Below are 26699 nucleotides of genomic sequence, written 5' to 3' on the forward strand. Positions count from 1 at the left end.
AGGAATGAGGAGGTTTTCTGAATTATCTGCGAGGAAAGTGATATATGGAATATATCGACAAGAAGCAGAGACAGGATGATAGCACGTCTGTAACACAACAGGGTAAAAACCGGCAGACAGAAATTGGAAAAGATCCAGCAGATAACCGAGGATGTCTGTTGCAAGTACTACTTTGAAATGAAAAGGTTGGCGCAGAAGATGAATTCGCGGTGGGCTGCTACAAACTAGTCAGAAGACTGATGACTCAAAAAAAGAAAGTTTAGATCGTTGTTTAGGATTTGATTTTGTTGGTTCAGTCTTGTCCAACATAATGTCAGTAAATGGTCTATTCACAAGCTAACGCACAACTTATAAAACTTACCCAGGTTTTACTAAACTATGGAAGCAAATACGAGGGTAATTCAGTAAGTATCTGCAGTGTTACTCTAGTTGACTTAAGGTTGTCTCTACGGCTTTATGTGCTTACCTGCTGCTAGACGGCACTGCGATTGTGGTATCTTGCAACATTATCACATCAGTACGCTCTGTCATGTTGCGACTAAAGATGGCCGCGCCACTCTCTGCTTACACCATAGAAGACCAGCGTTCCGTAGTCAGTCTTCTATGGTCAGACTGTGTACCAGTCTCAGCTTTCAAGAAGTGTGTGCAAGACGTGTTCAAAAAAAAAAAAAAAAAAAAAAAAGTCGATGAAAAGCAGAGACAAAGCCGTGTGAAAATCTGTCATCACGTACGGGATTATCACGCTAATAGACGTGAAACGTTTCTGAAACAAATAATCACTGTATATGAAACATGGATTCACCACTTCGACCCAGAGAGCAAAAGCAGGGGCTTGAAGAATCCGGAAGATCTCCAGTGAAAAATAAATTCAAGGTCAACATTCGGTAGGAAAAGTGATGCCCCCAGCTTTCTCTGACTCACCTTGGCCAGTCACGGAACATTACCTGGAAAAGAGGCCAGCAATAAACATTGAACATTACAGTGACATTCTCTTAAGCAAACTGAGGCCTGCTGTTCGCAGTAAACGCAGATGCCAATTGTCGGAAGACGTTATTTTGTTGCATGACAATGTGCGTCCACATTCCGCCGGCCACACAGCCCAAAGTCTCCAGATGTCGCGTTTCGAGAAGTTGTAGCATTGTGCACACATTCCCGTCCCAATCATGTCCCGCTGGATAACCATCCGTTTGGTCTTCTCAAAGCCGCTTTAAGAGGCCGTCGATTCAGCTCCGATCAGCAGATGAAGGAAACGGTGCGTACGTGCCTTGCTGTACAACCAAAAACATTTCTTTCAGAGGATACGGGAAAGCTCGTGGAACGGTGGACCAGTTGCATTGAAAAGCTGTGAGACTTCGTTGAAAAATAATGTCAATAAATATTGTGTGTTCTTGTAATAAATTATAAAAATCGATTGCAGATACTTATTGACTGACCCTAGTATTCCTGGAACACTTAAAATTCTATGGTCACTAACAACGGACCATTATTCTTTACATACGAAAAAGTAGCAACAGTATGGTTCAGTGCACTCAACAGTCTAAATTTTATTGCAGGTTAATGCATATTTTTAAACTCCTTATGACACAAAGTGTGCGTTTAGCTACAAGGAAAATGTGCGTGAGCTCAGTTTATCGGTGTCGTCAGCGTGTACGACGTCGGCGAGCAGCCCTGGCCGCCTTGGAGTGTTGACCACGCCTTCCCGCCGCCATTTTCCGCCTTCTTACTAGCTGTCGTCTCCGCAGGCGATCCTCCTGCTCGTTTTCTGACTCGGAGTCGTCATCGTCTGAATCGTCGTTGGACCCCTCCTCAGGAACGCAAGGCACCAGCGTTAGCTGCAGAGTGAGATATAACGTGTGTGAAAGGAATTAAGCAACTGTAAGAAAAAGTTTCAGATACACAGACGGAAACGGGACATGTTACATCAAGAAACACCAGTTCGATGCTTATAAAACTTTGTGAGGATATTACTCACGAAATGCGTAAAAAGGATTAAGCTTTCATTCTATTCGGAACCGATTTCCTTCATCAGTATCAGTACATAATGTAACCCCCTTGAGTACGAATACATTCTCGTATTCATTGTGGTATGGTTTTTCGAGAAATTTGTAGCCAGACCGGAAATACATGCTGTGCTGCTCACGAAGATCGCTGCGTGGCCCTCGCATCCCCGGCATGGTCTACGCGTGACCAATCAGGGAACAAGGCAGGCCACTCAAGGATCGGTACATTCCTGATGTGTATTGTGGCGTCAAATATTGCGTGGAGTAGGGCATTAACCTTGTAAGAGGTCCCTGACTAAGGAATTTATTGCTAGCGCACTCGAGCAGATGTAACTTCGATGGACTGCTCACGCGCTGTCTGCGATATGTAAGCTACAATAGAATCGCAGAGCAGAGAGCAGTGTCGGGCGGTTGGGTCAGATCGCTATTAGAAAGCAGTTATCGAGTTGTTTAGCTCACAGAGAGCACTTGTGTCCTGTATGGAATTACGTAGGCCAGTCGTGGAGAGCGATGGCGGTGCCTGAGCGATGTAGTGTAAGGTAAAAGCAAAAATTGTTATTTGTAGCCGCGCGTATATGTAAATCGTAACAACTGATTTTGTACTATTGTTATATCAAGTCCCATGTAAAATGTTTTTAAAGAATCTTTTAATAATAATCTTTCTTACAAAACTAACTTTTGACTATCATTCATCTGAATTTAAAGATTTTACTAATTTCTCCTATCCATGGTCATCCCGATTATTGTAAGGAAAAATCAGTTGTTTCTTTTTATACATGACAAATCTAGTGGCCAGCATTGTACTGGGCTGTGCCAAAAAAATTTCTTATAGGAGCAGATATATACGCGTTACCTGGTGACTTCATTGAGTTAAGAACTTTCAGTTTATTCAGAATGACCTTTCAGGGGCATGACGCAGCATTGCTGACGTCCATATTTACCAGTTTAGATTCACAGTCAGTTAATTATTTAAAGGTTATATATGAGTCACATTTTTATTGAGAGGTTAGTCATCTCATTTATCGGGAGGTTACGGAAATAAACTGCTAGAATATGTCGTTCCGTAGCCTGGTGATGGAAAGTATGACAACCTGGTTTATCTTTCTGTTCCGTAGGATATTTACAGTAAGACAATCCTTCTATTAACTACATAAGACCAAAGGCTATCCAAAAGACTTGACCCTACCTTTCTACCATCAAGAGAATCCTAAATATGAGCCCTGAAAAACCCAGTTTCTATGTGCGCTGGTTTGGAACATATTAGGTACACCATTCTGTTGCATGCGTACCGATTCCCTGTTAAATCATTTTAAAAAAATCTCACGTTTCCTAATCGCACCATCTCCGGTATTTACAGAAAACCCGTAATCGTTTGGTTACTAATTAAGTGTAACATACTAACACAAACCTTTTCTGTACCGTAAATGTGATGCCACAGTCTTCTACTAACAGTTTGCACGCTGAATATCTTTTGTTAAAGAAAAAACACCTACGTTACAAGAAATTTAAATCAAGTCCGTCAAGTCAAGGGCATACCACAAAAACATAAATGACAGGAACTAAAAATGGTAGTACATTTCGATTAGTACTTTCTACTGTCGTTCAAGGCTTACCTTAATCGATATCTATACAGATAATACACTGTTTGAGGTCCTAAAAGCTGCTGTGAACGCCCAAGTATGAAAACGAGCTTGCCCAGGTTGTAAAGGCCCAAGGGACGTCGACTGACCGCCGTGTCACCCTCTGCCTTGCGGCGTCATAAGGGTACATGGAGGGGTATGTGGTCTGTACACCGCTCACCCGGCCGTTTTGTAGACTTTCCAGGCTGTGAAGCCGCTGCTACTGTCAAGCAGATACTCAGCTGGCATCACGAAGCTGGGCGCAATTTGTACCATCCAAATATATTGCATGTAAATTGTGCTGAAGTTACCCAAAGTTTACGTGGTCGAAGCAGGGTTGATGACAATATAATTTCACCATAAACAGAACAAGCTAGTTAGACGCTGTATAGTTTAAAATTTAGAGAAATACTGAGTTATTTGCTAAACGTCCTCGAGTTAACTAATTTTTATCAGCTTAGCAAATTTCGCCATTTGATGTTTCACTGTTTTTGTTCCCTCTTGATTTGTATGGGTATTGCTCGTCACTCTGGATTTGTGAAGAACTTTTCTTCTTCTTCAGTCAATCTGAATTACGATTTATTTCAACTGGAGGCGCTCCATCCAATCCTGTTCTGACTATATTCCTTCACCTGTCTGTAAGTTCGTCGTCTTTTAATGTCGTCCATCACTCCAATTCTCTTCTTACCTCTTCCTCTCATCCCTTCCACTTTTCCCTCTATAGTTCTTTGATGCAGATAATTCCTACGTAGTACACTATGTTATCAAAAGAATATGGACATCTGCCTGAAAATTACTTGTAAGTTCGGGGCGCCCTCCATCGGTAATGTTGGAATTCAATATTGTGTTGTCCCACCCTTATTCTTGATGACAGCTTCCACTCTCGAAGGCATACGTTGCATCAGGTGCTGGAAGTTTCTTGGGGAATGGCAGCCCATTCTTCAAGGAGTGCTGCACTGAGGAGAGGTATCGATGTCGGTCGGTGAGGCCTGGCACGAAGTCGGCGTTCCAAAATATCCCAAAGGTGTTCTATAGGATTCAAGTCAGGAGTCTGTGCAAGCCAGTCCATTATAGGTGTGTTATTGTCGTGTAGCCACTCCGCCATAGGCCGTACATTATGAACAGGTGCTCAATAGTGCTGAAAGATGCAATCGACATCCACGAGTTGCTCTTCAACAGTGGGAAGCAGGAAGATGCCTAAAACATCAATGTAGGCCTGTGCTGCGATCGTGCCACGCAAAACAACAAGGGGTGCAAGCCCCTCCATGAAAAACACAGCTACACCATAACAACATCGCCTCCGAATTTTACTGTTGGCACTACAAACACTGGCAGGTGACGTTCACCGGTCATTCGCCACACATACACCCAGCCATCGGATCGCCCCATTGTGTGCCGTGATTCGTCACTCCACACAACGTTTTTCCGCTGTTCAATAGTCCAATGTTTACGCTCCTTACACCATCCGAGGCGTCGTTTGGCATTTACCGGCGTGATATGTGGCTTATGAGCAGCCGCTCGACTATGAAATCAAAGTTTCCTCACCTCCCACCTAACTGTGCAGAGTATTCTGATGCAGTTTGGAATTCCTGTGTGATGTTCTGGATAGATGTCTGACTATTACACATTACGACCCTCTTCAACTGTCGGCGGTCTCATACAGTCAACAGACGAGGTCAGCCTGTACGCTTTTGTGCTGTACGTGTCCCTTCGCCTTTCCTCTTCACTATCACATCGGAAACAGTGGACCTAGGGATGTGTAGGAGTGTGGAAATCTCGCGTACAGACACAAGTGACACCGAATCATTTGACCACGTTCGAAGTCCGTGAGTTCCGCGGAGTGCCCCATTCTGCTCTCTCACGATGTCCAATGACTACTGAGGTCGCTGATACGGAATACCTGGCAGTAGGTGGCAGCACAATGAACGTAATATGAAAGACATTTGTTTTGTAGGTGTCCGCATACTTTTGATCACATAGTGTGTATGCCCCGGCCAAAATTTTTTCATCTTTCTGATAACTTTCAATAAATTTCTTTGTTGCCGTATTTTCTTCAGTACGTCTTCATTGTTAGGTCTGTCAGTCAGTTTCACCTTAAGCATTATTCTTTTCAAGACTTTCTAAATATCTTTCTTCTTTCTTTTTAACTGTCCACGATTCACTGTAATATGACACGACACTCTAGAAATGATATTTAGCAAGTCTTTTTCTTAGTTACATTGGCATTCTTATGAATGTTAGCTTATGAATATTACTGATTGCTTCACATTTTCATAAGCTGTCATTCACATGGATATCCTCCTCCTTATTTTTTGTCTTCTGCTTGTGTTCTGTGTCATTAAACTAGTTCTATCGTTTTTTTTTCTTTTTTGAAGACTATGTTAACTGAAGCCTTTATCACTTTTGTCTTCCCCATCCATATTTATTTATGTTCTATATTACGCGCTCCTTCTTGCAAGACTTTTCATAGCCACGTTTCAAAAACACTTCTGATTCCGCCATCTCAGCATGATCATTCACGTATTTTATACTCTGTATCCTTTCACTTCTAATTACAATGCCTCTTGCCTCTTCTTTGATTTTACCTATCAGTTCTTCTCCAAATACTCTGAATACTTCGGTGACTGTGAGCACTATTGCCTTATACCCCTTCTAATGTTCATCCCTTCTGTCTCCTCTTTCGATAAATTGTCCCTTTCCTTTGTGTATACCTCTTTAATTAACCTTATATCTCTCCAGTCTATACCAACATCTTTCTAAAAATCTCATTAGTATGCTCCAGGTGATTATCGAAAGTCTTCTGCATGTCGATAAAACAAACATACACCTGCTTCTTCATTTCTGTCACTCTTTCTCCAATCATCATCTCACAACGTATAGAAACTCTTGTTCTTTTACTTTTTCTAAAGTCGAACTGGTCTTCCCTAGTATTTTCATCAATTTTTTTTTTCAATTCTCCTTTCTCCTTAGTATTTTCACTATCAAACGCAATATAAACAAATCACCCATCGACGGCCCATGATAGGCCTACCAGAATAAACAACGTCACACTGCAAACTAAACGACGCTAGAGACCACAGACAGAAGACTGTTGACCTGTTTTTCAACAGCATCCTAATTTTTCGCTGCTTTATACCTCCTATCAAATTGCAGTTGTCTGAGGTGTATTCTGCGTTTGTTGGTTACAGTCATCAAACGTGAATACAGTACATTTTTTTGATAACAGTAATTTGCCATCCATGCGACCACTACTACGCTAAACCACACAGCTGACCAATAATGTTGCCACTGCTACTCGGCAAGCTATTACAAAGCATTCGTCGCTCCTAAGTTAATATAGCAATTTCATTATCATGCACTTCTAGAAAACAACTCTCAAACCCCAAAAATGCAAAATGTTACACCATGGATCCTCAACCGATCTTTATCAAACTGGAACAACCGAATTTCCATGCCTATAGACATGGGCGTCTACAGAAATTTATTGACGGGGGTAAGAGACTAAAACAGTTATTTTTGTTATAAACTGTCTGTTACGAGATGTATCATGCCACAAAAATTAATTTTATAGGTAATACAAAAAGCTTATTCCTGGGGAATTGATGATTAGCCACTTACTCCTAAAAGTGTAACAGAATTCTGTAATTAACAAAAACTCTGTATCGCGGGGAACCTCCCCCCCCCCCCCCCCATTGCCACATCTTGGAAACGTCTATGCCCTTGCCATATGTTGATTAAAATTTGTAATGCGGGTTTGTTTTCGATTTTCAGTATATAAGGTGATCACAAGCAGTCTCAAAACCCTTTGAGGATGTTTCTTGTCAGTTGAGCTAGGGGATAGAGAAAAATTGATACGCTGGATCGTTTTTGAGTTAATTAGCGTTGAAGTTACCCAATCAAGCCGTAGCGCGCACACATTCAAGCAGCTCGCCAGATACAATTAGTGTCAGTTGTTCTTATATCGCAGATGATAGTGCACGAGACTTTTGCGTCACTGGCTCAGGTTCGATCCTCAATGGCATCTCATGTCTAATTTTTGAATCACTCTTTTGTTCGTTTTTAGTAAACCAAACGAAGAACACATTTGGCGATACCGTCTCCGACGGGCCACTTGAATTTGCGTGCGCAACGGCGTGATTGGCCTGATTCGCTAACTTCAATACTGTTCATCTCGGAAACGGTTCAACGTATCGAACTTCTTTCTTTACAATTATTTCTCAGCGCATCCTACCCTGAAACACCCTTAATAGCTTTTCAGACTGTTTTGGACCACCCTGTATGAAAAAGCCGTTCCTACAGATGAAGAATGAAGTAATTGCATGATGGCTACTGGGTGTGTCTAATGTTACTGGAATTTTTCAGATGGAAGCCGCCATGCCCAGAGGATGTGCACGCACAGCCAATCGTCGTCTTTCGGATTTTGAGAAATGTTGGGACACGGAAGAATCATGTCGACAGATCCCACAGTCAGTTGGACGCAGTGCAATGACTGCAGAACGAGTGGTGGAGAGACGGACTTAGGACAACAATGCGGCGATGTTAGGCAAGAGTCTTCCAGAAGAATTTCACCACGAGAACGTCGTACCATTGTTTGACTGTCTCTGTCGAACAGATGGATGACAACATAAAATAATCGGGCAGAGGCTACAGGTGGTGTGTCACCACGAAACATTGGTTACACCTTGCTAGATGCTGATGCCTCACCACAGACGATAGAGTTGCGTGGTGTAGAGTCAAGACCCATCTGGAGCATAGAGTGGCAGTCTGTGCTGTTCAGCGACGAGTCTCGTTTCTGACTGTGATGGTCATATCGATGTCATCGTATCCGTAGACGACCTAGTGAAAGGTTACAGGAAGATCTCGATACCCATACACAGAAACTTCTGAAATCATGGTGTGGGGGGCTATTTGATGTAACAGAACCGTATTTATTAAACGACAACCTTACCGAAATTAGAATTATATTAACACCTTCAACTGCAGACGGGCGTTGATATACACTCCTGGAAATGGAAAAAAGAACACATTGACACCGGTGTGTCAGACCCACCATACTTGCTCCGGACACTGCGAGAGGGCTGTACAAGCAATGATCACACGCACGGCACAGCGGACACACCAGGAACCGCGGTGTTGGCCGTCGAATGGCGCTAGCTGCGCAGCATTTGTGCACCGCCGCCGTCAGTGTCAGCCAGTTTACCGTGGCATACGGAGCTCCATCGCAGTCTTTAACACTGGTAGCATGCCGCGACAGCGTGGACGTGAACCGTATGTGCAGTTGACGGACTTTGAGCGAGGGCGTATAGTGGGCATGCGGGAGGCCGGGTGGACGTACCGCCGAATTGCTCAACACGTGGGGGGTGAGGTCTCCACAGTACATCGATGTTGTCGCCAGTGGTCGGCGGAAGGTGCACGTGCCCGTCGACCTGGGACCGGACCGCAGCGACGCACGGATGCACGCCAAGACCGTAGGATCCTACGCAGTGCCGTAGGGGACCACACCGCCACTTCCCAGCAAATTAGGGACACTGTTGCTCCTGGGGTATCGGCGAGGACCATTCGCAACCGTCTCCATGAAGCTGGGCTACGGTCCCGCACACCGTTAGGCCGTCTTCCGCTCACGCCCCAACATCGTGCAGCCCGCCTCCAGTAGTGTCGCGACAGGCGTGAATGGAGGGACGAATGGAGATGTGTCGTCTTCAGCGATGAGAGTCGCTTCTGCCTTGGTGCCAATGATGGTCGTATGCGTGTTTGGCGCCGTGCAGGTGAGCGCCACAATCAGGACTGCATACGACCGAGGCACACAGGGCCAACACCCGGCATCATGGTGTGGGGAGCGATCTCCTACACTGGCCGTACACCACTGGTGATCGTCGAGGGGACACTGAATAGTGCACGGTACATCCAAACCGTCATCGAACCCATCGTTCTACCAGGACAATGCCCGTCCGCATGTATCCCGTGCCACCCAACGTGCTCTAGAAGGTGTAAGTCAACTACCCTGGCCAGCAAGATCTCCGGATCTGTCCCCCATTGAGCATGTTTGGGACTGGATGAAGCGTCGTCTCACGCGGTCTGCACGTCCAGCACGAACGCTGGTCCAACTGAGGCGCCAGGTGGAAATGGCATGGCAAGCCATTCCACAGGACTACATCCAGCATCTCTACGATCGTTTCCATGGGAGAATAGCAGCCTGCATTGCTGCGAAAGGTGGATATACACTGTACTAGTGCCGACATTGTGCATGCTCTGTTGCCTGTGTCTATGTGCCTGTGGTTCTGTCAGTGTGATCATGTGATGTATCTGACCCCAGGAATGTGTCAATAAAGTTTCCCCTTCCTGGGACAATGAATTCACGGTGTTCTTATTTCAATTTCCAGGAGTGTATAACGGGGACACGTGAAAATGTGTGCCCCGACCGCGATGCGAACCCCGGATCGCCTGCTTACATGGCAGACGCTGTACCCATCTGAGCCACTAAGACCACAGAGGATATTGCGACTGCAGGGACTATCTCGCGCACGCCTCCCGCGAGACCCACATTCTCACCCTGTATGTCCACACACTACTTTCGTAGGGTCCCACCCCAACATACTCATTACTCGTGGAAGACATTCTTACCAAGTACCGTATGAGTTCGGGGAATATGTGTGCATCCGCGCAGAAGAAGAAGGTCATGGCCGGTATTGCCAGAACTATATACTTATATGGATATGGTGTCTGTTCTTTCGGATATGTACGAAAGAACAAAAAAATGGTTCAAATGGCTCTGAGCACTATGGGACTTAACTGCTTATGTCATCAGTCCCCTAAAACTTAGAACTACTTAAACCTAACTAACCTAAGGACATCACACACATCCATGCCCGCGGCAGGATTCGAACCTGCGACCGTAGCGGTCGCTCGGTTCCAGACTGTAGCGCCTTGAACCGCTCGGCCACTCCGGCCGGCCCGAAAGAACAGACGCCATATCCATATAAGTATACAACCGCACTGTGTCGGGGAGATCCCACAGTAGTTGTTATATTATCTCGGTAACACAATCTAGGACAAAGTATTATTTAATTTCTGTGACCGATGTCAGCCAGCACAGGCCATCTTAAGATCTGGGCACCTAAAAACTTGTTGCAGCAACTGCTGCGCGGCGTCCACTCAAATGATTTGATAATTGTTGAAGGCAAACTGAAGCTCGCCTTTTTTGTGCTCAAATAAGAGCAGTTTTCCGCTGACCGTAACTGTTCCACAGTTCCTAGACGCACGTAAATGCAGCTAACTTCTGAGTGACATCGATCAAACACGAGACTGCAGGTCATTCAGTTGTGTGAAAAGTATATGAACGTATACCTTTTGTTAAACTTTTCCGCAAGAATATTGTTTTGAGTTTTCCCAAATGCCTAATTTGCGAGGGAAAGTAGGTCGCTGGAAGCCCTATCGACGTGGAGCTAATAATTGACGAAGTTACAGCGCATATCGATGGTGATGGAGGGAATCTGCCGTAGCATTGATCGTAGATTATACAAGTATCAATCTAAAATTGCGTTATCGACGCCACGGAAACTTGTACTTGAATTTTACTCAGCCCGAATACGAGTACGGTCTGTTAACAACAGAGTACTGTAAAGTGACTCGATGGGAGCGAGCACAGGTACAGAAAACAATAAGAAAAAATAAATCTGTATTGGATCCACACAACCGTTGCATCATAGATACTAACCAAGCTATCAGTTGGACATGTCTGTCTTTGATTACTGTGAAGCAGCTTACCTCGTCTTCATTCATTCGCCGGCAAAGAACTGTGCAGAAAGTGTGGACATCCAAACCCAACAGGAGGTCTCTGTTGCTAGGAGTATGTGGTACAACCGCTTTGCTATTTCCATGCCTGCTTTCTGCTGACTCGTCCGTATCTGGAAATAGTCACGAGTAGAATTACTATGATGTCAAGCATTCGGTATCACTTTTTTAGTGTAATCCAAAACGAGAATAGCATAGTCGTTAAATGAATATGAGTCCATTCAGTGTTATGTATCGTATCTTAACAAGACACTATTGCATTGGTATCACTGATGTGGAAGTTAGTCTCCCAACGCTGAATGAATTCTTCAATGACGTTTCTTGTAGATACTTCATTGTCAGAGCGCTTAAAACGTTGAGACAGCTAGTTGGTCAGGGTACCGATGACCATGGTTGGTGTGGTGAAATCTCATATTACATGTTATAACAAAAATGCACTAAAACTTCGTTGCAACTACCCTTTCTAGACGCCGCATGTGGTACATTGTGTGTAGTTCATACTTGCCACTACTATCATAAACTGCTTTCATTTAAATTTTAATATATGTTACAGTTCGGTTTAGTAGTATGAAGTACTAGTCACGATGGACAAGAGACTTCCTGACGGGAGTCATTGAGGCTCATATAAGGCGCCGGAAGTGAACAGTGCTGCGTCAAAGCTTGTGCGTCCTACCACCACGGAACTGATTCAGCGCGTTATAATTCCTGTGTCTGAAGAACCAATAATGCTCTCACAATCAAGCACGCGATGCTTCACGCTGCGCCTCACAGCCATTGCAGTCAACGGGCCTGCAGCGGTGGACACACCGCTTCCCGTCAGACCAAGTTAAGCACCGTCGGGCGAGACAAATACTTGTATGGGTGTCCGTCTGGACATGCCTCATGTTGTTGATAGTACACTGTCTCTTTGCCTTTACGGCAAGACGGGCAGGAGGGGTGGTGGCGTAGTCCGTGACCGCCGGTCTTTATGCCTATGTTTTGGATTAAATTCCAAACCTCTCCGCAGATTCTTGTGAAGTGAGGGCATGCGACATTATTGATGATGATCCGTCCGTTCGATTGGGACGATAAGCTCGGCGTCCCCTTGGTGTTATTCAAGAGGAGTAGGCTGTGTGCTGACAACATGTTTCTCCCTTCTCTCGTCATCAGCCAACACATACACGACACCATACTACAAACACACCCGTTACAGTCATTTACACTTGCACAACAAACAACACTCACACTTCACGAAGGAAAGGTGTCTGCGGTTGTACCTATCCTTCGGGGTCTCACTGCGATTCATGCCATAAGACTTTACTTAACACTGAGGCGACAGAAGTCTTTGGACAGCGATATCACATATATAGACGGCGGTAGTATCGCGTACACAAGGTATAAAAAGCAGTGCAATGGTGCAGCTGTCATTTGTACTCGGGTGATTCATGCGGAAAAGTTTCCGGGGTGATTATGGCCTAACGACGGGAATTACCAGCCAATGAACGCGGAATGGTAGTTGGAGCTAGACGCATGGGACATTCCACTTCAGAAATCGTTAGGGGATTCAATGACCAGCGATCCACAGTGTTAAGAGAGTGTCGAGAATATCAAATTTCAAGCATTACATCTCACGCAGTGGTCTACCTACTTGACGTAACCCCCAAGAGCAGCGCTGACAGACAAGCGACACTGCGTGAAATAGCAGCAGAAATCAAAGTGGGGCGTACGACGAACGCATCCGTTAGGACAGTGCGGCGAAATCTGGCGTTAATGAGCTATGGCAGCAGACGATCGAAGGGAGTGCCTTTGCACGACATAGCCTACAGCGCCTCTTCTGGACTCGTCACCATATCGGTTGGATCACAGACGTCTAGAAAACTGTAGCCTCGTCAGATGAGACCCGATTTCATTTGGTAAGAGCTGATGGTAAGGTTCGAGTGTGGTGCAGACCCCAAGAAGCGATGGACCCAAGTTGTCAACGAGGCACTGCACAAGCTGATGAAGGCTCTATATTGGTGTGAATTGTGTTTACATGGAATGGACTGGGTCCTCTGGTCCCACTGTATCGATGATTAACATGAAATGTTTATGTTCGGCTAGCTGGATACCATTTGGAGCCAACAGACGATGGAACTTCTATGGATGGAAATTCGACAAGTCATTGGGCCACAATTGTTCTCGGCTGGTTCTGAGAGTATTCGGGACAGTTCGTGCGAATGATTTGGCCACCCAGACAACTCGAAATGAATCCCATTGAACATTTATAGAACATAATCGAGAGGTCAGCTCGTGCACCAAATCGTACACCAGCAACACTTTCGCAATTATGGACGGTTATAGAAGCAACATGGCTCTCTGATTCTGTAGGGGACTTTCAAGAATTTGTTGACGCCTTGCCACGTCGAGTTATTGCACTACACTGGGTGAAAGGAGGTTCGACACGATTATTAGGAGGTATCAAATCAAATGGCTCTGAGTACTATGGGACTTAATATCGGAGGTCATCAGTCCCATAGAACTTAGAACTACTTAAACATAACTAACCTAAGGACATCACACACATCCATGACTGAGGCAGGATTCGAACCTGCGACCGTAGCAGTCACGCGGTTCCAGACTGTAGCGCCTAGAACCGCTCGGCCACACCAGCCAGCGGGAGGTATCCCTCAGTATACTATATGCAGTATATGATTACCACTGTAGTTGAACTTTCGTTTTAGTTCTTAATGGCATTGTATTTATATATTCATCGTTTTTAGAAAGTTAATCAACAACCTCAGATCTAGAAAATACGTCAGGAATGGTTCGCAGAAATGGAAATTACCAGATGGTTATAAGTGAACTTTCCCTATTTAAGATGTTGTAACACAGATACTAATTACCAGATGAGTACTAAATTTGATAGCATTAATTTGCAGAGTATGGGGTGAATAATTTCCATGCGTCACAGCGCCATCATCCAGTTCCAACTGTAGCAAGCAGGTGCCGTGATCAAGCATCGTGATTGATAGTCTCCCACACCCGACCAGTCACAGTGCACTTGTTGACGTGTCAACATGAGCTTCGACAAAAGGAACAGGGCATTGTTGGTGAAGCTCTATTATCAAAACAACAGTAATGCTGCAGCTGCACTTAGAGAATATCGCCGGCTGAAAAAATTATGGAAGATCCTCTTTCCTCCTTTTTGCATGGAGAATGATGAAGAAGTTCGAATCAATTAGAGAACTGGGAGTAGCTGTGGGAAGGGGCCAATGACCGGTTGCACCATAGGTGGTCGATGAAATCGCGATTGTTATGGCAGACAACGCTGCTCGCAATTCCTGATAGCCAGGCAGAGCGCGTACTGTGTCACTACAGTTGAACCCTCCAGTGGGCTCGCCACTCTTTGGCGGGTTCATGCTTCGTTACCACAGGCCCCCTGCCTTTGCAGCACTTTTTCCCTTCTCTGCTGTACGTCTATCCTCTTCCTATTCTTTTTCCTCTCCCTTGGGGAACATGTCTGGGGTATTATTGGGAATGTTTTGCATTCTGTCGCTGACCTGCGTACAGTATCAACATTCTTTTTGGCTCCCTTTTCCTTAATGTGTTTCCCTTCTCCTCTCGTCCCTCCGCTTCGGCGTTTGAGGCTCCTCCCCTTTCTTCTTCCTCCCTGTGCACTCCTGAAGACCGGCTTATGCGTCTGACGCGTAAAAGGTGACTTGGTAACACATAATTCCTAGCCCCGGGTCGACAGGTAAGGTTCGCACGTACCCCCTGGTACAGGCCAGGCCCAGGGAGGGGTGATTGCCTGAGCTGTCACCTTCCCAAATTGCCCATTGGTCCCTCTGTCAGGTGTTCGGGAGTTGTGACCTGAGGTGTGAACAATCACCTAAGGCGGGTGCACCCCCTTGTGAAGTGGGCCCCCAGATGGAAGGAGTGCGTCATCGGAGATGCTGGCAATCATGGGGGATTTCCTCGTGATGAGTCAATCATCCTCTCCATCGACGTCGACGAAACGTAAACGTAATGAGGCTACTGATTCTAAGACCCTTCCCGCAGCACCGTGGTTCCTTGTGGTATCCCGTACTGAAGACCATCAGTCCCTCGCCACAGTCAGTCCTTTTATTATTCAGAAAGGTGTTGATGCCATTGTTGGACCTGTGAAATCCTGTTCTCGTTTACGGAAAGGCACTTCACTTTTGGAGATGGCTTCCGATTCTCAAGCACAACAACTACTTGCTGCCTCACTTCTCCACGGCTACCCTGTTCATGTCGAGGCTCATAGAACTTTAACTTCTTCCCGTGGTGTAATTTACACGTCTGCTTGACGGTCTAACCGAAGCTGAAATACAATCTTACCTCTCTGATCAGGGTGTCATTTCTGTCCATTGTATAATGAAAAAGGTCGGTTCCTCCTTGGTGCTCACCCACACTCTTTTCTTCACCTTTGGTGGGGTGGTGCTGCCGTCCAAGATTAAAGCAGGCTATGAAATCATCACAGTCCGGCCGTACGTTCCGAATCAGATGCGCTGCTACCAGTGTCATCGGTTGATTCACAGTAGAACGTCTTGTCGACACCCAGCCACATGCATAACCTGTGGCAGGGATGCACATGAAGGCGAATGTCCACCTCCTTCTCTCCACTGTATCAACTGCAATGGCGGCTATGCAGCCTCCTCCCGGGATTATCCAATGTATCTAGATGAGTGGGTTGTTCAAGAGATTTGGGTAAAGGAAAAAGTGCCTTATCCAGTAGCTTGCAAGTTACTGGCTAGTCGCAAACCCAGTGTTCTCCCGTCTGGCACCTATAGTTCAGTTCTTGTTACTCCTCGCTCCATGAAGGACATAGTCACTCAGACATGCCACCTCAAATTTGGCTCTGAGGTTGTGAAGTCGCCCAGTGTCAAAATAGCATCGTCGTCCCCCCGTCCCACTGTGCAACAACCCGTCAAACTCTCGCGTAAAGGGGCTAAGGTACCCACTTCACAACTGGCAGGCAGGAAAGGACAGAAGGAGTACTCCCAAGAAGACTTCCTCCATCCCCCCAGCCAAACAACACCCAAGTCTTCCTCTAACCAGAAGGGCCCGAACTCTGCTAAAGACAAACGGTCTTCTCCTTGACCAACTAGAAGATCCTGCTCGCCGGTGTCGCCACCTAGTCACTTAGCCCGTCCGGCCTCTGTCTCGCCGGTGTGCACCACCAACCGTTTTCCAGCGTTGGACTCCACAGACCGACCGCACAAGCACGCCGATGCATCTGTGGACCCATGGAGCAGGATCCTCCTGCTTCTGTGCCCTGTAATAGCGACTCTCCGGCGGATGTCCCTCAGTGACCACCGAATTGACACCCCTACATCTCTTTCTCCTCATGACTGTCCTCCAATGGAAAATTTGTAGCCTTCGGTCCCACAAAGAGGATTTACAGCTGCTTTTAGCATCGCAGCATCCCCTTGCACTCTGCCTTCAGGAAACGAAATTGCGCCCTCAAGACCGCTTTGAGCTTTTACATCACTTACCAATTCATTTTGACCTTCCCCCCGAAGTCGGCATCCCATCTCATGGGGGCGTTATGCTGCTCATATGGAATGACCTTCATAATCAACCTGTCTTCAAGCTGTTGTCGTTCACCGTTTCCTTCCTCACCTGTATTTCTCCCTCTGTACCATTTATGTACCTCTGTCTTTCGATGCCATCAGGGCAGACTTCCTTCAGCTTATTGGGCAGCAACCTCCCCTATTTTTGCTATTCTGTGACTTAAACGTGCATCATCCCCTTTGGGGCTCTCCCAGGACCTGTCAGAGAGGTGCCCTCTTGGCTGACCTTCTTAATCAACTCAACCTCTTCTACTTTAATACTGGATCACCCACTTTCCTTTCTGACTCCTCGCACACCTATGCCCATTTGGACCTATCCTTTTGCACTGCCCAGCTTGCCCATCATCTTGAGTGGTCCGTTTTTTTCTGACGCCTACTCAAGCGATTATTTCCTGTGTGCTCTCCATCTGCTGACTCCTACCCCATCCACACGCATGCCCAAATGGAGGCCTTACTAAAGCTGACTGGCAGGTTTACTCCTCCCTGGCGATCTTCGCAGAACAAGATTTCCTCAGTTGTGATGACCAGATGGACTATCTCACCAGCGTTATACTTACTGCTGCAGAACGTTCCATTCCTAGCACTTCCTCTTTACCACTTCGTGTCGCAGTCCCTTTGATGGACTGAGGCCGTTAGCGGAATTCTGGTACAACTGAGTATCTTCTGCTGTCGCAAAAGGTCGTGTTAGTACTTCTGCGTTGTTGTTGTTGTGGTCTTCAGAACAGAGACTGGTTTGATGCAGCTCTACAGGACGCTCTATGCTGTCCAAGCTTCTTCATCTCAGAGTAACTACTACAACCTACATCCTTCTATCACTTGCAAATGTATATGTGTGGAACAGGATTCTCATTTGTTTAGACAAAAATAAGTACCACAACACGTTTAATGCGGAATTATTCATGAGAATTCCACTTTCATCCACAAAGACTAGAAATATTAAATGTATCTTCAAAAACAAGAACCAGCACCATTCATTTCACTAAAACTGAAATTTAAAAGTTTAGCTTCATATGTTATTTTGATTTTCAATTAATTTAACCGCTTTAGGATTACTCTTGGTATTACTTTTTAAGTAAATTAAAGTTATTTGAAAAACTTTTATTTTTCCAAATAAACCTGGAACTAAATGTTGCATTGCAACATAATACATAAAGAAACCAGGAGTTTACGATAAAAGTGGACATTAAAAATGGCTCCAGCCGTCGAAAACACTAAGAAATGCTGGTCTAAGTGAAAGAAAATTGCAATTGTGTGTAACGGGTGAAAAGTAATTTGAGGTGAACCTCGCCTTACGCGTGAAATACGGTTTCGAGTTATGGTATAGCCTCGAATTTTCAATTTATACTTCACATGTATTACATTGCAGATACCGGAAGACCTTGCACTCAAATCATCCCACAAAATTTTTATTTTCATTTGCAACAATCCATTCATTTTATTTCAATGCACTTAATTAATTTTACATGGTTTATTATGTCTAAGATTTAGGGTCGAATGTCTACGTAGAGAAATGAAGGCTTAATATGATCAGTACTAATTTTTCACAAAAAACACATATAATACTTCGCCCATTAAACTTTACATCTCGGTTAACAAACCCGACTTACGACACGGAGGAGGAGGGTATGGGTACTCGTCTGTTCATACTGTTTTTTTATGTTTCATTGGTTTCTTCAAATCATTTCAAACGAGTGACGAGTAATGTCCTCACCCCGCAATTTTCCAACTCTCATAATCTCGATGGCGTCTGGCCGTTAAATTTTCTCTTTTCATCTTTCTTCATCTGAACTGTAATTGCAATATTTTAATTTTTGTCTTTTAGTATTGGCTATGCTCTCTTAAAGGAGTGCTACCAACTTTCTTATCCTACACTCGTAATTCACACTCCGGCAACAAAATTGACTAGTCCAAAACAACGACATTTATTTCATTACGTAGCTGAAAAACATTTGTGAAATGCGCCAACGTGTACGTAAAACGTCATATCTCTACTCCGCAATCTCATGATTTCGGGAGAATTGTCAGTTTCGTAGTAGTCTACTGCATGATTCGCCACGACAATAACGGTGTCGCTTCAGCGTTGCTACTGGCAGGTGCGCGTGGGTCATTCAAGAAGAGCTCAGTTATTACGTGTTTCATGTATAAGGTAAGTTGAAAGTAATTTTTAATATAATTGTTTATTGCACGGTCTGTATTCATACATACCTATGCCTTACATTACTGTGTTATTTAGACCGGCATGCATATGTGAAGGATCACACATTGTTTTGACGATTACAGCTGTTATAAATGTTGCGAAATATCATGCGTTGCAGTGTACAAGAAAAAAAACGGAAATTTTTGCTGTAAAGACAGTTCATACTAAGCGCTTTTTCGCGGAGAAAAACATTTCTACATTATAAGCCCATTTGTGATTCTATGCTTTCTTACATTGTATTCCCTTAATTGTGCCTAACTGATGTTCCTTGCTAAGTTGTATTAATTTTCATGAATTATAATTTGCCTTTTGTATTCTTCTATTAAAATAATTTAACCTTTTTTTCATTTCTTAGGTTGACTTACATACTAATTTTGTCCGATGGACTTTCGAATGTCGTATTATATTACAACAAGCAAAAACAAATATTATTTTGGTTGGAAAAGTAGCAGAACTATTATATGAAGGGTCCTAAGAAAAATGAAAAAGTTAACAGAAGAGCAATAAAAGTGACACAGTTGAAAGAATTTATTAATAATTACATGATAACGCTTTACATTCGACAAGAACAGAACTAAAACATTTACTTGAAATTTAAAGTGAGCTTAAACTATTTCAATGTAAGTTTCATAGAATTCTTTAAGTCAATTTTTCCCAATTATTCGATTTTTGGGTTGGTGTCACTGTTCTTGCCGGTACACTATATGTATTCGCTAGCGATGGACTAAACAGTAAGTCATTTGAAACTAGGCAACGGCCTTGCCCCAGTGGCTACACCGGTTCCCGTGAAATCACCGATGTTAAGCGCTGTCGGGAGTGGTCGGCTCTTGGATGGGTGACCATCCATGCCGCCATGTGCTGCTGCCATTTTTCGGGGTGCACTCAGCCTCGTGATGCCAGCTGCGGAGCTACTCGACTGGATAGTTGTGGCTTCGGTCAAGAATACCATCTTACGACCGGCAGAGCGGTGTGCTGACCCCACGCCCCTCCTATCCGCATCCTCCACCGAGGATGACACGGGGGTCGGATGGTCCCGGTAGGCCACTCGTGGCCTGAAGGCGGAGTGCTTTATTTGAAACTACCTGGCAGATTAAAACCAGGTCCCGGACCGAAACTCGAAGTCTGGTTCTTTGCATTTCGTGGGCAAGTGCTCTACTGACTATTTTTTTTTTTTCCTTTTTCCATTTTATACATGTTTGTTCGTTGCGTTTGGTCTGGGAAGACGTCACTTGACACCGATTTAAGTTCATCGTTGATTACTTTATTTAGTTTGTTTTTATTACAGAGGGCAGCCAGTCCTCTGACCCATCACGGTGAGCTGCCTTGCCGGCGACTGAGCTACCCAAGCACAACTCACGACTCTTCCTCACGGCTTTACTTCCTCCAATACCTCGTCTTCTACGTTCCAGTCTTCACAGATGTTCATCTGCACACACTCAGATGGAGAGTGAAAATTTTATTTTGGATACATCCCGCGGGCTGTGGCTAAGCCAAGTCTCCGCGATAGCCTTTCTTCCAAGAGTGCTGGTATTGCACATTTCGCGGGAGAGCTTCTGTGAGTTTGGAAGCTAGGAGACGAGGTACTCGCGGAAGTAAAGCTGCGAGGTGTCGCAAATCGTGCATGGGTGCTCCGTCGGTAGAGCACTTGCCCGTGAAAGGCAAAGGCGCTGCACTCGATTATCGCTCTAACTCAAACTTTTAATCTGGGAAGAAGTGTTACATCAATGCACACTTCGCTGCAGAATGGAAATTTCACTCAGCAGACAAGTCATTTGTAGGGAAGTATATGTACAGTAATTGTACACTGTTCGTGCAATAAAAATTAAACTGCATATCTTAATTGAAACTCTTGATGTATCTGTTTCTTCTACACTAATCAAAAATATTATTTCCTGCTTTTTCAGCTTAACTCGTTGACTGCCACAAAGCCGCCGGTAGCCACACAATTACGCCTCTGGCCTGATCCCGTGGTGTGGCCTGCTATGGCTTTCACTATGCGTGCAGAAGCCAACGTGTTAATCAAATCTTAAACGCCGTATAATGGTGCTCAGTATTTTCATGGCATCCAAACTAATAAATATATTATTTCAGTTACTTGTGCGGTTTTTTTGTCACGTTAAGGAAGTTCTCTTTCAGAAGTTAGTTATCACAGTTCAGAGTAAATACTTTCCTTAACAAATATGATCGAAAACATGAATTCCAAAACAAGATACTTTTTATCGAGCGTGTGTTACGTAGAAATATCGCCGACTTTGATACAAATATTGTAAACATTGCTACGACAATACCAAATGCATGCTTAAATCGGCCCTTCTATCTTATTTGCAAGTACAGACGCTTGCAGAGCATTGTTACCTGTTGAGTTGTCGGAGAGATCCGATATCAGCGCCGTCGCGACTGAATGACAGTGACCTCTGCACACCTGGACCTGCCCAAAGAAATCATGTTTGAAGTAGGCATCAAAGCAAAATACAGACATGCTCGGGTTAAGCAGTATGTGGTTTATGCGATTTCACTGTCATATGGACTTCACGCATTTGCTGCAAGTCGCTGGCAGTATTTTTGTTCTGACCACGATTCCCGCAGAGCGAACAATTAGAAAAACTTCCAACATTTTCATTGATTCATAGGCACTTTTCATGGATTGTGCTCCTATATCTATTGCTTGATCGGTTATGTGCGGCCTGCTGCGGTCCGTTTGGATTCATGGCAGGTGTTTTTAATTTTTGACTAGGTATTCTAACTCATTATTAGTTTTTTATCACATTAATTGATGACGACGAAATGGGAGATAAGATACTGCGTGAAGAGTTTGACAGAGCACTGAAAGACCTGAGTCGAAACAAGGCCCCGGGAATAGACAACATTCCATTAGAACTATTGATGGCCTTTGGAGAGCCATTCCTGACAAAACTCTACCATCTGGTGAGCAAGATGTATGAGACAGGCGAAATACCCTCAGACTTCAAGAAGAATATAATAATTCCAATCCCAAAGAAAGCAGGTGTTGACAGATGTGAAAATTACCGAACTATCAGTTTAATAAGTCACAGCTGCAAAATACTAACGCGAATTCTTTACAGACGAATGGAAAAACTGGTAGAAGAGGACCTCGGGGAAGATCAGTTTGGATTCCCTAGAAATGTTGGAACACGTGAGGCAATACTAACCTTACGACTTATCTTAGAAGAAAGATTAAGAAAAGGCAAACCTACGTTTCTAGCATTTGTAGACTTAGAGAAAGCTTTTGACAATGTTAACTGGAATACTCTCTTTCAAATTCTGAAAGTGGCAGGGGTAAAATACAGGGAGCGAAAGGCTATTTACAATTTGTACAGAAACCAGATGGCAGTTATAAGAGTCGAGGGGCATGAGAGGGAAGCAGTGGTTGGGAAAGGAGTGAGACAGGGTTGTAGCCTGTCCCCGATGTTATTCGGAGTAGGTATTAAAATTCATGGAGAAGAAGTAAAAACTTTGAGGTTCGCCGATGACATTGTAATTCTGTCAGAGACAGCAAAGGACTTGGAAGAGCAGTTGAATGGAATGGACAGTGTCTTGAAAGGAGGATATAAGATGAACATCAACAAAAGCAAAACAAGGATAATGGAATGTAGTCAAATTAAATCGGGTGATGCTGAGGGAATTAGATTAGGAAATGAGACACTTAAAGTAGTAAAGGAATTTTGCTACTTAGGGAGTAAAATAACTGATGATGGTCGAAGTAGAGAGGATATAAAATGTAGACTGGCAATGGCAAGGAAATCGTTTCTGAAGAAGAGAAATTTGTTAACATCGAGTATAGATTTAAGTGTCAGGAAGTCGTTTCTGAAAATATTTGTATGGAGTGTAGCCATGTATGGAAGTGAAACATGGACGATAACTAGTTTGGACAAGAAGAGAATAGAAGCTTTCGAAATGTGGTGCTACAGAAGAATGCTGAAGATAAGGTGGGTAGATCACGTAACTAATGAGGAGGTATTGAATAGGATTGGGGAGAAGAGAAGTTTGTAGCACAACTTGACTAGAAGAAGGGATCGGTTGGTAGGACATGTTTTGAGGCATCAAGGGATCACAAATTTAGCATTGGAGGGCAGCGTGGAGGGTAAAAATCGTAGAGGGAGACCAAGAGATGAATACACTAAGCAGATTCAGAAGGATGTAGGTTGCAGTAGGTACTGGGAGATGAAGAAGCTTGCACAGGATAGAGTAGCATGGAGAGCTGCATCAAACCAGTCTCAGGACTGAAGACCACAACAACAACAACAATTTGAGAGGATATTTCTTGATGGTTCTTATGGGTTTTTAAAAAAATCTTTTAGACACGCTCATGGAACCGTGGCCCCCCATACTTTCCGCCTATCCGACGATCTGCTGCGTCACTTGTTCATAGACAACGAATATTCGGTCTCGCCCACGTTGCAACTTTAACTTCATAATTCACTATGTAACTAATTTGCTCTATTTCTCGCTATCGATTGTAATTACTATTCGATCACAATTGTAGCAAACGGTTTTTGTAATTTAATAGATTTAAACTGTTTATAAGAACAGCCAAGTGATTATTATTCTAAATATTACAACAAGACAATTATAATACTTATCTCTGATACATGTGTCGCAAGCAAACGGCAACATATAAAATAACCAGTCTTCTTCAGAATAGGTGAACACACTTCTGTTCTACTTAGAGAATGCTAATGAAGGGCTCTGACTTCACACCACAACACTTTTAGAGGTGAATTTTAAGATTTTTCACAAATTTTCAACAAATATGAATAAAGCACCGTACGGTGTTCTGCGGAGGGTGTATTGTGCACCACCATTTCCAATCCAATCTTCAACTGTTGCGGGTATTGGCCAATTTTCTCTGCATAACAGCCACCTTTGAGGTCGAGATACTCCTGCTGTTTGAGATGCGGTAAATCGATACACGGTTTTACCCAACAACTAGGGAGTAGAACAGGAAGTTGGTTCGCGTACCGGTTCAACGGAGGACAGCACAGTTCATGATTTTCGAGATATTTTAGTAAGTTCTCCAGAATTTGGCTATTTTCATAGAGACTCTCAAGCCAGAAACATTCCCATGCCTACATGTGCTTGTTAAACATTTGTGGAGGTAGATGCACACAAAATAATTTGAAATAATTATAAGTTGGAAATAATGGGGCACGAATAAAAATGGTGCTAAAAAAAGAATATTTTGAAGATTTAATCTGCTTCTGATTACTTTATCACGTAATGAGGAAAGATTACTGCAACCATCATGTGGGACCTTAAAAAAATCTTGTTTATCTTCCAGGTGGTCAAGAATTATTACCTAGGATTTTTAAATCGAACGTTGTTTCATTGGAACATACATGGTAATGCTCTGTAATGTTAAAAAAAAATTAAACGTCAAGACAAGTTTTCAAATAAAATACCTTGAAATAATGCCTGCGTCATTAAATTGAACCGAAACGTGACACTTTCTGAAAATTAAGGTATATGTAGTTAACTGCAATGATTGTTATCAAAATTTTATAAGTAAGCCAGGACGTTCATTTGAATCACCATCAAAAGAGCATACTTATTCCCAAAACCAAATGGCAATTGGTGCACACGTTTATGGGAATAAACGTTCTACAACAGACACCGGAGCACTCGATGACGTAGCACAAATGGAAAACGTTTTTCCAAATCAGATACTGAATGATCATTGTAAGTTAAACAGAATTACTATTGTAATATTTTCAAGAAGCTGCCTTCGTAATGTAACATCTAACCTTTATTAGTTGGTATAATCGGAGAAAGACGAAGGTAATGAGAAGTAGTAGAAATGAGAACAGCGAGAAACTTAACATCAGGATTGATGGTCACGAAGTCAATGAAGTTAAGGAATTCTGCTACCTAGGCAGTAAAATAACCAATGACGGACGAAGCAAGGAGGACATCAAAAGCAGACTCGCTATGGCAAAAAAGGCATTTCTGGCCAAGAGAAGTCTACTAATATCAAATACCGGCCTTAATTTGAGGAAGAAATTTCTGAGGATGTACGTCTGGAGTACAGCATTGTATGGTAGTGAAACATGGACTGTGGGAAAACCGGAACAGAAGAGAATCGAAGCATTTGAGATGTGGTGCTATAGACGAATGTTGAAAATTAGGTGGACTGATACGGTAAGGAATGAGGAGGTTTTACGCAGAATCGGAGAGGAAAGGAATATGTGGAAAACACTGATAAGGAGAAGGGACAGGATGATAGGACATCTGCTAAGACATGAGAGAATGACTTCCATGGTACTAGAGGGAACTGTAGAGGGCAAAAACTGTAGAAGAAGACAGAGATTGGAATACGTCAAGCAAATAATTGAGGACGTAGGTAGACTGATGACCAAAAAAAAAAAAAAAAAGTAAAAGTTAAATCGATTCTTGGGAATATTGTCTTATATGGATTGTTACAAACCAGAAGACCTATCCATCTTAGACAGTGTACAATCGACTGTGACACAAATGCAACTGAGCACAACAGGAAATTTGAGAGCGCTTGGAAAAAACTGCCCCCTAGGGGCAGCAGTGAACCCATAGCTGAAACTCACAAAGTCCACAGCCTATTTCTTGCGGTATTTCTCTTATCATAGTTCAACAAATGGAAAGTGAAAGGTGGAAGGATTACACAGAAGTGCTATAAAAGAGACATAGACTTGAAGACAGTATTTTAGACAAAGAAGTCGAAGTAGATGTAAAAGAGGTGGTAGGAGATGTGATACTGCAAGAAGAACTGGACAGAGTACTGAAACGTCCAAGTTGATACAAGACGCCTGAAGAACACATTCTCACAGAATTCTTGTGATCCTTGACACAGTATTCCACCTGGAGCCCAAGATACATGAAATACGGAATACTCTTCAAGAAGAATATAATACTCTAATTCCAAAGAATGTGGGTGCTGATATGTAAATATTACAGAACTACCAGATTAATGAGTCGTTGTATTAAAGTATTGAAACGAATTTTGTACAGGAATCTGGGATTCTGGAGAAACACAGGAGGCAATACTGATCCTATCATTTATCGTAGAAGATAGCTGCGTTAATAGTATTTCTAGCTTTGGAGAGAACTTTTGACAATGTTGACTGAACTATGTTCTTTGAAATTATGAGATAGCAGAGATGAAATACAAGGAGCGAAGGGTTACTGCCAACATGTACAGAAACTAGATTGTAGGTAGAGTCGAAGGACCTGAGGGAAGCAGTAGTTGGGACGTGTGCGAGACATAGTTATAGCCTATTGACCGATGTTATTCAATCAGTACATTGAGCAAACTGTGAAGGGAACCGAGGAGAAATTTGTAAAGGGAATTAAAGTTCAAGGAGAAGAAATAAAAACTTTGACGTTTGCGGATGATATTGTAATTTCCTCAGAGGCAACAAAGGACTTGGAAGATCAGCCGAATGGCATGTTTAGTGTCGTGAAAAAAAAAGGAGTAAGACGAACTACAGTAAAAGTAAAAGGAAGGTAACGGAATGTGCCACTGGTAGTTCAGGGTCTGGTCTGGCACTGT

General features: G+C 43.6%; 1 protein-coding gene across 1 annotated transcript in view; it reads right to left on the minus strand.

Moving 5' to 3' along the window:
• Positions 1-1519: 1519 nt before the first annotated feature.
• The window catches only part of LOC126481144 (uncharacterized), a 46043-nt gene continuing 20863 nt past the window's right edge, over positions 1520-26699 (minus strand). The window contains exons 3-5 of the mRNA XM_050104699.1: positions 21515-21587; positions 11384-11523; positions 1520-1832 (exon numbers count right to left, since the gene is read on the minus strand). Coding sequence (XP_049960656.1) covers positions 1641-1832; positions 11384-11523; positions 21515-21587 — 405 coding nt within the window. The 3' untranslated portion in view covers positions 1520-1640. The remainder of the gene's footprint in view (positions 1833-11383; positions 11524-21514; positions 21588-26699) is intronic.

The sequence above is a fragment of the Schistocerca serialis genome, chromosome 5, assembly GCF_023864345.2.
Source record: "Schistocerca serialis cubense isolate TAMUIC-IGC-003099 chromosome 5, iqSchSeri2.2, whole genome shotgun sequence".
NCBI classification, from domain to species: Eukaryota; Metazoa; Arthropoda; class Insecta; order Orthoptera; family Acrididae; genus Schistocerca; species Schistocerca serialis.